The sequence below is a fragment of the Clupea harengus genome, chromosome 21, assembly GCF_900700415.2.
Source record: "Clupea harengus chromosome 21, Ch_v2.0.2, whole genome shotgun sequence".
NCBI lineage: Eukaryota > Metazoa > Chordata > Actinopteri > Clupeiformes > Clupeidae > Clupea > Clupea harengus.
The window spans coordinates 21,985,283-21,998,038 of NC_045172.1; the positions used below are offsets into that span (position 1 = coordinate 21,985,283).

The 12,756-nt window shown below is 48.9% G+C and overlaps 1 protein-coding gene across 1 annotated transcript in view; it reads left to right on the forward strand.

Annotated features, from left to right (window-relative positions):
- The window catches only part of cntnap5b (contactin associated protein family member 5b), a 61,119-nt gene extending 49,697 nt beyond the window's left edge, over positions 1-11,422 (forward strand). The window contains 9 exon segments of the mRNA XM_031558398.2: positions 1,098-1,316; positions 1,958-2,197; positions 5,257-5,415; positions 5,418-5,480; positions 5,921-6,054; positions 7,708-7,795; positions 8,626-8,829; positions 9,624-9,698; positions 10,357-11,422. Coding sequence (XP_031414258.1) covers positions 1,098-1,316; positions 1,958-2,197; positions 5,257-5,415; positions 5,418-5,480; positions 5,921-6,054; positions 7,708-7,795; positions 8,626-8,829; positions 9,624-9,698; positions 10,357-10,580 — 1,406 coding nt within the window. The 3' untranslated portion in view covers positions 10,581-11,422.
- The last annotated feature ends 1,334 nt before the right edge of the window (positions 11,423-12,756 follow it).

The window sequence follows — 12,756 nt, forward strand, 5'->3', positions numbered from 1 at the left end:
AATTCTTAGTCAATTTTTTGTCTAATTCAGCAAATCGCTCCTCATGTGAAGTTGTTCACCCATATGTAAACCTCCTGAGAGGAGGGTTTGAAGGAGGATTTTGAGTGGTTGGCTCGAGGTGTAGGGAAATAAGGAGGTTGGGTGTGGGGGTCACCTTAACGCTAGGGCCATTTATATTTGAGGAGTTTGCTGAAATTGTAGTCAGTTTCAACTGGGTTGGCTGCAGTGGGTGAAATCTCATCACGTAAATGGCGAAGACAAGGCGTGCTTCTACAGACCAGGCTCTTATTGGCTCTTTGTGAAGAGTGCCGATCTCTCATTCTCTGCCGCTTGAAGCTCTTTATCAGCATTCAGATGGCCTTGACAGACATCACTAAACCCCCCTGCTGATGCACGTAGGGCTGGCTGAGTTTTGATGTTTCTTCTGCCGCTGTCTTTTCTCTTTTTTCTTTTCCTTAAAGAGCCTTTTGTGGGTATTACTGAGGGTGAACTTTACTATATGTAGCTGTTTTGGAAGGAAGGCGGAAGGGACATGCTGATGAAAGAGAATAGAGAGTATCCATTTTGTTCATTTGATGTTATAAAACACAACCTGTTTAGCAGGACTTTTAACGAAATGGTCCCATTGGAAGACTTCCATCTGTTTCTCTGTCTATCATCGTCACGCTCACTCTCTCACACAGCCACTATCTCTCTCTCTCTCTCTCTCTCTCCCCCTCTCTCTCTCTCTCATTCTCACTCTTTTTCTCTCATTCTTTTGCGCTCTCTCTCTCTCACACACATATAACCCTCTCTCTCCATTTCCCTGAAGCAGCTGTCATTGCCATATCTATTAATGCAGCATTAGTGGATCCACATGGGATATAAATCTGACTGGACTGTTGGGTTCTGAGTCTCTTATCTCTCTCGTACTGTGCTTCTCTCCCTCTCTCTCTGCCTTTCTGTTTCTCTCTCCCTCTCTTTCTCTCTCTCTCTCTATTTCTCACTCTAAATCTCTCTTCTTCTGTGCCTCTCCTCTTCTTCCTCTCTGCCTCTCTGTCTATCTCTCTCTCATTCTCCCTCTCCCTTCTTCTTTTCCTTCTCTCTCTCTCTCTCAGCCCCCACTGCGGTGACATTCACCTTCGACGTGGGCAACGGGGCCGTGTTACTGACGGTGAAGTCCCCCCTGCCGCTCAACGACAAGCAGTGGCACTACGTGCGGGCCGAGCGCAACACCAAGGAGGCCTCACTTCAGGTGGACCAGCTGCCCCTGCGCTTCCTGGAGGCGCCCCCCGAGGGGCACTACCGCCTGCAGCTCAGCGGACAGCTGTTTGTGGGTAAGCACCCGCCCGCCCGTCCGTCCATCAGTCCGTACGCCTAAACGCCACGCGCTCCTGCCAGCTCCTACTGGTGCCGCCGTGGGCCGCTGTGCCAATCTGTGCCAATCTGTGCGCCCGCTAGCCCACGTCCCGGGCCGTCTGTGTCTGTGTGTGTGTGTGTGTGTGTGTGTGTGTGTGTGTGTGTGTGTGTGTGTGTGTGTGTGCCGGCAACATGAGCAGACTCGCAGCGGAGAGAGAGAGAGAGAGAGAGAGAGAGTGTACGTGCCGGTGACATGCTCATCAGACTGTGAAAAGGCGCTCCCCATGGCGTCAAATTCAGCTCAGTCTTTTTTTTCTTTTCTTCTCCCTCTCCTGAGATAATGGATGAAAAATAACCATGTCAACTATAAATTTGCTCGTTATTTACAGCTTTGGAGAGAGAGAAAGGGAGAGAGAGAGAGAGAGAGAGAGAGAGGGAGAGAGAGAGAGGGAGAGAAAGAGAGAGAGAGAGAGATATAGAGAGGGGAGGAAGGTTATTTACAGCCTTGGAGAGAGAGAGAAAGGGCCTTGTTGTTTAACATTCCATCGGGAGAAGATGGCAGCAAATAAAATGGCTGTTGGACTGAAACATCACTCGCTGCGGTCTCTCTCCTTCTCAGGCGGCACAGCATCCAGGCAGAGGGGTTTCCTGGGCTGCATGCGTGCGCTGAGCATGAACGGCATGACCCTTGACCTGGAGGAGCGGGCAAAGATGACTCCCGGCGTGAGCTCGGGGTGCCCGGGTCACTGCAGCAGCCACAACAACCTGTGCCACAACCGGGGCAGGTGCATCGAGAAGAGCAACGGCTACGAGTGTGACTGCACACACTCGGCATACGAAGGACCACGCTGCAGAACAGGTAAACTACCTCCAACACCTGTCAGTAGAACACCTGTCAGATAGGTATAGCATCTACAACACAGGTAAAACACCTGTCAGATAGGTATAGCATCTACAACACAGGTAAATCACCTGTCCGATAGGTATAGCATCTACAGTACAGGTAAAACACCTGTCACATAGGTATAGCATCTACAACACAGGTAAAACACCTGTAAGATAGGTAAACCTCCTACAAAACAGGTCAACTGCCAAGTAGCTGAATTAGCTATGAGAGAGGTAAACCATCTGCAAGGAAACTTGTATCACCATCAGGAAAATTACTATTTACTAATATGGAATTTGTATCAAACTAATACACACATCGATCTGGTTGTAGGACCTAGATGATATTGTGCTAGCATCTTGGTTAGCTTCAGGTTTATATTAATAGTGTCTGCAGGACACCTGTGGGAGCCTGACAAGGTTCATAAACATGTGAGAAGCCCAATTTGAGAGCTTCTAAGGCAGGTAACTGGCCTCGGCGGCGTGATTTCAAACGCTGGCGAAGAGCTCCAGAGGAGGATTTGATCAAAGCGACCGAGAATGAGAGGCGAGGCGAGGCGAAGTGAGGAGAAGCGAGGAGAAGCAAGGAGAGCCACGCCCCGTCTTGCCTCCTATCTTCTCTCACACCACTCAAGTCTCTCTCTCCCTTTCTCCCTCTCTCTTTCTCTCTCTCTTTCACACACACATACACGCACACACACTCTCTCTCTCTCACTTTCTCTCTCTCTTTCACACACACACACACGCACGCACACACACTCTCTCTCTCACTTTCTCTCTCTCTCACACACATGCACACACACTCTCTCTCTTTCACACATACACGCAACACACACTCTCTCTCTCTCACTTTCTCTCTCTCTTTCACACACACATGCACACACACTCCCTCTCTCTTTCACACACACACGCACACACACACACACACGCACACACACTCTCTCTCTCACTTTCTCTCTCTCTCTCTCACACACATGCACACACACTCCCTCTCTCTTTCACACACACACGCACACACACACACACACACTCTCTCTCACTTTCTCTCTTTCTCTCTCTCACACACATGCACACTCACTCCCTCTCTCTTTCACACACACACGCACACACACACACACACTCTCTCTCTCTCTTTCACACATACACGCACACACACTCTCTCTCTTTCACACACACACACACGCACACACACTCTCTCTCTTTCACACACACACACACGCACACACACTCTCTCTCTCTCACTTTCTCTCTCTCTTTCACACACACACACACGCACACAAACTCTCTCTCTCTCACTTTCTCTCTCTCTCTCTCACACACATGCACACACACTCCCTCTCTCTTTCACACACACACACACACACACACACACACTCTCTCTCTCACTTTCTCTCTTCTCTCTCTCACACACATGCACACTCACTCCCTCTCTCTTTCACACACACACGCACACACACACACACCACACACTCTCTCTCTCACTTTCTCTTTCTCTCTCTCACACACATGCACACACACTCCCTCTCTCTTTCACACACACACGCACACACACACACACACACTCTCTCTCTCACTTTCTCTCTTCTCTCTCTCACACACATGCACACACACTCCCTCTCTCTTTCACACACACACACACACTCTCTCTCTCACTTTCTCTCTCTTTCACACACACACGCACACACACACACACACTCTCTCTCTCTCTCTCTGTCGCTCGCTCTCTCTCTTCATTTCCATGCCTCTGCGGGTCCATTATTCCACAGTGCTTCCTGTCTCGTCTGCTAGACGGCATTTGCCTCAAAAGGCTGCGGCCCTGAAAGCTCCAGCCCTTACCTTTTATATTTCGCCGTCCAAAAAAAAAACTGCCGCTGTCAGGGTGGACTTTACCCCGTCAGACGCAGATGCCTGGATTTGACAAGACTTCAGACCTATTCGCAGCTCGGTGAGCAAGATAGCAGCCTCGCTCGGGCTTTCAGAGAAAGACTTCAGACAGGCCGAGAGAGAGAGAGAGAGAGAGAGAGAGAGAGAGAGAGAGAGAGAGAGAGAGGCAGGGTGTGAATGCAATGAGAGAAGTAGTCAGCGCGGTCTCTGGTCTCTGGTCTCTGCACCAGGCTCCGATATTTTAGCATTCATTTCCAGCCAGGTCCTGCCACTCTCTCTGTCTGTCTGTTGCTTTGGATGCATTCCAATTCAGGCAGTGGCAATGTACTCATGTAACGGTGATAAAGAGAACAAGCGCCTCGTTATATCCCCGTCTGAGATATTCCAGGACAGGGGTGTTTAAAGCTGACACTACAGGAGTTTTAAAAGCGGGATTTTTAACATCAGGAGAATCAGGAGAATCTCCACAGATGTTCTTCGCTCCAATCTCAAACATGCACACATTACAAGATCGGAGAATAATGGGGCATCCCACACTGCAGGATGTTATTAAGTTTATAGGGCCAGAGGAAGCAATGAATGCATCACGTCACGTGATCTACGGGGCAGCAGATATACACAAAATGACTGACGAAGTGCCACAAGTTCTTGTAACGACAAAAAAAAACAAGAAACCAGAAGGCTGAACAAGTGTTGTTGAGAAAATAGTTGGGGGATGTAGTCAACATTGGTGGTCTATTCTTTAACGAGAACTGGAGGTGAAATTTTACTTGTGGTTTAACATCTGTCAACAGTGGTATGCTAGCTAACGTTAGCCTAGAGTTGAGTTAGTACAATAAAAACAAACTATTGTGAAAAACATATCAACATGTTAGGTTCATCCCAGATCAGATTTCTCCTCGGATTGTTAAATCGTCCCAAAACTCCGGTAGAGTGAGCCCGCCGAGTTTTGAGCGTTCTAATAAAAGAATACGTTCATCAACAATGTAAGATTCTAGTATTCCTCATGATATTTGATGGACCTAGATATTCTTTAGAACGTTCATTTTACAACACTCTAAACACACCGTGATAGTACCTGCTGAAGGGTTAACAAACACAGTCCTGTCTCATTTGTGTGTGTGTGTGTGTGTGTGTTTTCCATCACAGAAGTTTCCATGTCGTTCGAGAGCGGCTCATCTGTGACCTACACATTCCAGGAGCCGTTTTCCGTAGTGCGCAACAAGAGCCGCCAGTCATCGGCCATCTTTGCCCAGAGCAGCAAGTCGCGGGAGAACGTGGCCTTCGGTTTCCTCACCACCCAGGCCCCGCCATGCTTCTCACCATCAGCACCTCCCACCAGCAGTACATGGCCGCCATCTTGGCTCAAAATGGTAACATCTCCCTCCCTTCCCCAGCCTCTCTTGCTTATTATTCTCATTATGGCTTTGCTATTTACATGCTCGTTTAATGCAGGGAAATCTCAGCATCTGCTCATCAGCGCAACACTTGTCTTGATTAAAAGTGTGATCGGTGGTTAACGATGATGAGACGCCGGAGGAGCGCTCGGAGCATCCCGTTAGGCTGGCGGCTTGGCAGCGTGGTCAGGGGAGCAATTATTTTCATTAGAAGAGGGGGAGGAGGACGACAAGCCTGTGAAAATGTGTCCCTCTGATCAGGGAAATGATTAACCGTCCTTTCCTCCTGCTGCCGCTCTCGCCCCCCCACCCCAACCCCTTTACCCCCCCCCGCTCTCACCCCCCACCCCAACCCCTTTACCCCCTCCTCTCGCCCCCCACCCCAACCCCAACCCCTTTACCCCATCCTCTCACAGGGAGCCTGCAGATCTGGTACCGGCTCAGCCTCGACAAGAAGCCGGACGTGTTCACACCACAGCCCGACAGTCTGGCCGATGGTCAGCTGCACAGAGTCCAGATCCATAGGGAGGGAAAGGACATATATGTCAAGGTAAAAGAGATGCTTTTAGAATTTGGGTTGGGGGCGTTCTGTCCACAGGCTTGCTGGGAAATTGCCCTTTTTCTCAGTAGCCAGAAGATGTACGACGAAGAGTGTTCGTATCTATCAAAAATTTGACAGCAGTTACCAGATTTACTCGTACAATTCATAGGAACTATAGGGCAGAGGTATGTTAGAGAGCGCTTCGCAGTCTGCACAAAACTCTCTCCATTTGGCACTGAATGTACTACACCTGCAGCTAATTGCGTCATCAACACACGTCACCATCCTCTAACCGTAATCTGCGTTGCTCGCCCCAGAAAGGAAGCACAAATGAAACGACCAACCAACAGAAAAGGAAACAAGGAATGGAAGTGCTTTAGCAAGCAGGGACTAGATACACATGCTAATGAGGTGTCATCAAAGAGGCTCGAAGGGAAGTGGATGAAGTGAACAAGAGATGGCAAGACAATAAAAGGCAAACTAAAGAAAAGATTGTTTTTAATGGTACAGATTAGCAAAAATGGTGCTCGGAATGTTGCTTCCGTTCTTCGTGGAAGTTTCCCTATGCAAGCATCAAACATGCGATCTAGATGCTTCTAAAAGGCAGAAAAATGTCACTGCAACACAGACGTGCACTCTTCCCCGCACTGTTCAAACATACAACGAAATACCTACTCATCCGCTCTGTGCGCAACTCCTCCCAAGGCTTTTCCCAAAACCCCCACCTTTCCCACGACCTTCCCATGAACGCATATGCGTAAGAAGGAAAACACAACTAGTTACTGTGAGCTCCAGCAGCATGCGGTCAGTTTGTACATACCACACCACGTTTTTAGGCGCAGGTTGTGGTGAAATAACACTTAAAACAGGCGCTAACCTGTAAATTCATCTGCCCCTGTATGTTTGTCCCATATTTATGATATGCATATGCATACTGTCCATACAGTATATTGATGTTTATACACACGTTTATCTGTTACCCAGCCTGCATCAAAGCGGGAGTGTGGCAATAAAAGGTTATGAGTGAATTGTGATACTCTGCATGTGAAGATTAGGCTCATTAACCGCAAGAGCCATGGTGGCTCCAAAAAGCTCCCAGCATCATCTGCGTTATGAAAAGCCGTCCTGTGGTTAGTGGCCCTATTCTGCTGAGTATAGGTCTCCGCGCTTTAGGCAGACCTTGAGAGCTTTTGTCGGAAATAAATATTTACCTGAGTCATGAGAAAACAAGTCAGACCTCATTAACTGGGTCTTTTATGAGGCGGCCGCATTGGCCTGTCTCCGGCTGAGATTGAGTACGTGGGTGAACGTAGGTTCGGGCTCAGCAGTCCTACACACACAGCAACTATTATCTTTGTAATTGTAAAGCAGATATAATAACATTTAATCATGGAGACGTTGTGAATGTACCTCGTGGCAGTGTCCAGTTTTCCAGACCCTGTTGCTTTGAAAGGCTTCGAGAATCTATACGAGTCTTCTTTTCTGTCGTGAGGGCCTCAGGACTCGGAGGCTGAGTGTGATGTCAGTATGATTCATTCTCTGCTGTGGCTTAACACAGAAGATATCTCATTACGATTGCATCTGCAGTCCTCGTGAGGATACTGAGATGTCACAACACAATGCCTGTGTACATTTCTCTTTTCTGTCTTTCTTTCAAAACAGATTGACAGGGACATCAACCAGAAATACAGCTTATCGTCTGACAAAGAGCTGAACACAATACGATCCCTAACACTGGGGAAAGTTACAGGTGGGTGCTTCCATGATGAAAAAAAAAAAAAAACGCTTTTGGAGAGAAGTTGTATTTCTTTCATGATCACTGAAAGGGACACTAAAAAATGTAAATGATGTCATTATCCACTCTTTCTATCCTGAATTAGGCTCTTTTTCTGACAAGCAGGCAGGGGGCTAGACAGCCGAATGTCTCTTATTATCCTTGAATATAGCGCTTTTTCCTTTCTCTCTACAGTGGGGCTGCATGGTGGCTAGTTCTTTCTGGTTAGTTTAGCTGGAGAAATCATTTTTTGCTTCACTGATTAGCAAACCTTCCCAGGGTGACCACCGGCACGGCAGGCTTTGCATTTCTAATGTGAACTATTGAAATCAGACACTCCTCAGAACTGTGAAAATAGAGGGCATTAGAGCCTTTAGCCATAGCAAAGCACCTGAAGAATCCCATGTGTGTTTTGGATAAGATGCTACGCATACACCACACAAGACATTCCTGCAGTTCAGTTAGCAGAAAATGGTGCCACCAACTCCGTGGTCAAGTGATCGATAATGTGGAGCTCAGCCGTGTCTCATATATCAATGATTACGGTGTCATTATTACTCACTATTGAGGAAATGAAAATATTTGTTAATGAGTTTCTGCTCTAACTCCGAGCTCCGACATCGATCTTCAAAGTCTGCTGAAGGTCTGCTGCGTATATCTTTAGCCTTGGAGCGTTTATGTCAGATAAATGATCGTGTCAACACACAGTCAATGTTCTGCTCAACTGCTGAGTAGATGGAAAATCTGACTTCAGTATTTCCCATGAAGACACCCATAACACCAGCATGTCTGCCTCTCATACACAGGGCGTGTGGGCATGGACGAGGAAGTGCTACAGGCAGGATCCAGAGGTTTCATTGGCTGTTTGTCATCGGTCCAGTTTAATCACTTGGCTCCTTTAAAAGCTGCAATACTGAATCGAGGCAGCTCATTGGTCAGTGTCCTGGGCAACCCGGCGGAGTCAAACTGTGGGATATTGGCCGATAAGACATCGTCACGCTCACAAGCAGGTGGGCCGATCTGTGTGTGTGTGTGTGTGTGTGTGTGTGTGTGTGTGTGTGTGTGTGTGTGTGTGTGTGATATTGGCCGATAAGACATCGTCACGTTCACAAGCAGGTGGGCCGATCTGCTCTTAACCCCCAGGGATGTGTGTGTGTGTGTGTGTGTGTGTGTGTGTGTGTGTGTGTGTGTGTGTGTGTGTGTGTGTGTGTGTGTGTGTGTGTGTGAGAGAGAGTGTGTGTGTGTCCGGGGCTAGACTAAAATGCTGAGATATTGTTGAAAATGTAAGAAACTGTAAACGAAGCATTTATTAGTTTGAGGTACGATAACATGTAAGAAGTGTTTTATCACAACAACATGGGCGTCTAAAAAAAGCTAATTGTAATAATTGTAAAATGTTCAGATCTGCAGATGTGCTGTGGATCTTAGATCTTAGTTGTTAATTGTCGTTGCTTTTCTACTGTCACAGTATTAGGAGAAATAAATAACTGAAATAATTAGGGTTAAAATAAACACAAACTTACATAATTGTTCCCTGAAGATCTGTTGCAAACATTCCTGAATTAACGGTAAACGAAAGTACAAACACTGCAAGCATTTGCCAGGAATTATTCTGTATTAGTGGCAGCAGCAGTTGTGTGCATCTCTCTCTCTCTCTCTCTCTCTCTCTCTGTATTTCTCTCTCTCTCACCTCTCTCTCTCTCTCTCTCTCTGTATCTCTCTCTCTTTCTCTCTCTCTCCCAAAGCTATAAAAATTGATTGGTGAGGAGTGTTTTCTGCTCCCTCTCTTTCTCTCATATTACAGATCACTCAGAGGAAGACGACAACGAGAAGGAGAGGCTCAAAAACGCAGAGCAGAGTGACTCAGCAGTAATTGGAGGTAGTCGTCTCCCTCCCTCCTCTCCTCCTCTCCTCCTCTCCTCCTCTCCTCTCCTTCTGTCTCTCTTTCTCTCACACACACAAAAGCCCACGAGTGGAAATAAACAAACTGTGAAATGAATCCGAGGCCCATAAGCTTCGGCGCGGAGGAAACTCCACGCCTGGCCAAGAGTCACCTTGCCAACCGAATTAGCCCCAGGTGATGTAATTTGTGGCGCGAAGGTTGCATTGACTTCCTTATCAGGTGGGATTGCATCTGGGGAAGGTTTGTAACCTGTCAAGAGCAGCCACATTCCTATAGCAATTTCGGGCCTGCGAGGATCTGACAGAAGAATCTAGAAGCTGTAGAGATTAAACAGACACACAGCCTGGGAAAGAACAGATTAATTGATTCAAGTCTCTCCCTATTTATATCTCCTTTCCCTTTCCTTCTTTTCCTGTCTTCTTGCATTTCCCTCTCTCCCTCCCTTACTCTGTCTATTTATCTGTCTCTCTGTGTATCTCATCCTGCATCTGTTTTCTTGCATCTCTCTTTCTTCTCTCTCTTTATCTGTCTGTTCTTCTCCCTTAAACTCTCTTGTTGCATCTCTATGTTTCTCCCTCCCTCATCTCCTCTCTCTTCTCCTCTCTCTCTCTCTCTCTCTCTCTCTCTCCTGCAGGTCTGATTGCCGCTGTGGTTCTGGTTACCCTGTGTATGGTGGCAGTGATGACCCGCTTCCTGTACCGGTACCGGCACGAGCAGGCCCAGCCCACGGCTCCGGTGAAGGAGAAGGAGCAGCAGCCGCACGTGCTGCCGCCGCGCCTGGACCACAGTTGCCGTGGCGACCTGGACTTCCACAGCGCCGTCAGTGTCCGCGACACCAGGAAGGAGTACTTCATATGACCCCACCCCACCCCGTCCTCAACCGGCCCTGCCCCCAGCTGCAGGCTGCTGGGTGCTCCCCCACCTACTGCCCCCTTCTATCCCCAGAGAGAGGAGCCTTCTCGGGGGAGAAGAGAGAGGACTACGCCTGAGTGTAGCCTTGCAAATGCTACTTCCAGTGCTGCACCCTTCCCCACGCCACCCCCCTGCTCCCCTCGCACCCCCTCGAGAATCGTGATCAAGGGCCTCCTCTCCTGGACTGTTGTGTCGTCGTAGGGTAGCAAACGCTGTAGGATTATACGCACCAGTGTGTGTGTGGGGGGGGATGCTGTGAAGGCTTTGGAGTCTGTGTCCAGTCTTTTCACGGAGATCTCCCCTGTACCGGTGCTTCAGTGACAGGCTGTGTATGCTTGATGCAATCTGAACCCATATCTGCAGGCCTAAAGGTTTCCATGACATTGAAACAAACAGATGCTTAGGAAGTGTAATGAACAAACACATTACAACAAGACTGTGAGTGCTGTAGGGAAAACTGAGCCCAGAGGGAACGCTAATAGCGGGGGCGGTGGGGCGGGGAGGGTGCGGGGGGGGTGACTATGCTCGGCACTGCGTCAGCAAGAGCGTAGGCCGGGCCAAGAGGGCGGTGAAGGCCTGAAACGGTAGACTCATCAGTAAAACATCATCACTGGACTCATAGAGATTCTGGCCAGCCCGCCTCAGACCACTGCTCATCCAGATGGCGCTGGCCAGTCCCAGCGGTGGGCACGCGTTTTTTTCGGAGCGAGCGTGCCAACTGGTGAGAGCGAACCGAACGGAGCCATATTTGGCTCCCCCTCTCCCCCTGTCCCTCCCTCCCTCCCCTCCCTCCCCTCTCCCTCCCCCTCTCCCTCCCGCACGGCGGCAGCAGCGGCAGCAGCAGCAGGGGTGGTGGAACCTGCGTGTGGTGTGGTGCCTCTTCTGGGCCGTCTTTATGAGCTGATGTTGCCTTACCCAGTGGTGCACTCGTACCCATGCAATCAAACTCACAGTGGTCTCAAGCCTGCGCTCGGTGTGTGTGTGTGTGTGTGTGTGTGTGTGTGTGTGTGTGTGTAATGACCAACCCTCACCAGTATCGGGGACAAATAAACACCCTGGTACCGCCCAAGGGGTGCGTGTGTGTGAATGATGTGTGTGTGTGTGTGTGGCGGGGGGGGGGGGGCTTAGAGTGATACACAGATGCATATGTACAGGCCTTTTTAGACTAAGGGGCCCATTGGTGAAGCACGTCTTATACTCCTCCTACAAGTTTCATCCCATCAAATGCCTGCTGGCGCACACAGCCACTGAGCAGAATTTTACATTCAAATATTTGCTGAATCGGGACGAGCAACAGATGTGTTGGCTTCTGAACAAGGGTCCGTGTGCATGCTCTGGATGCGGTATATGTGGTGTACCTGTGGGTGTGTGCCTGTCTGTCTGTGTGTGGGTGTGTGTGTGTGGGTGTGTGTGTGTGGGTGTGTGTGTGAGAGAGAGAGAGAAAAAGCATGCTTGCACACATGCATACATCAGAACAGCTATGCCACACCCACCCGGGATTATACATTTCCTTCTGTTTCCTTTTGTTTTCTTCTCTGTGGAACGGGGGTTAATGTGAGAGAAAAGCTGTGGGTGTGTGACTGTGTGTGTGTGTGTGTGTGTGTGTGTGTGTGTGTTGGGGGGGTTGATGTGAGAGAAAAGCTTTGAGTCACCTGTGGAGTCCTGAAGCGATCAGCACAAATCCAAGACTCCAAAGCTTCCTGCCAGGGCAGAAGGTTCTAGAACATCTAAAACACATCTGTTCCGCAGAGCCCTGGCAAAACAGCCCAGGCAAATCCCCATTCTGGCTCTCTGCCAGGTACACCTGTTACCGCAGAAAGCCCCCTTCATGATGTCCCTGTGCTTTCAACAAAGCACAGCAAAAGGCCGATATGAAGAGCGCAAAGAGAGATGTGGGGTGGGGTGTGGGGGGGGGGGGGGCACAGAGAGTGGTGCTGCTGGGGGGGGATGGGCGACAGATATTTCATTTCCCATCCACTGACAAATTGTAATGCACCCAGCCCTGTTCAGCAGTGTGCTGTACATCAGAGGCCTGATCCAATGTCTGCCCTGTTACTGCAGATTACGCGTGTGCTCACACACACACACACACACACACACACATATACATACACACACAGCC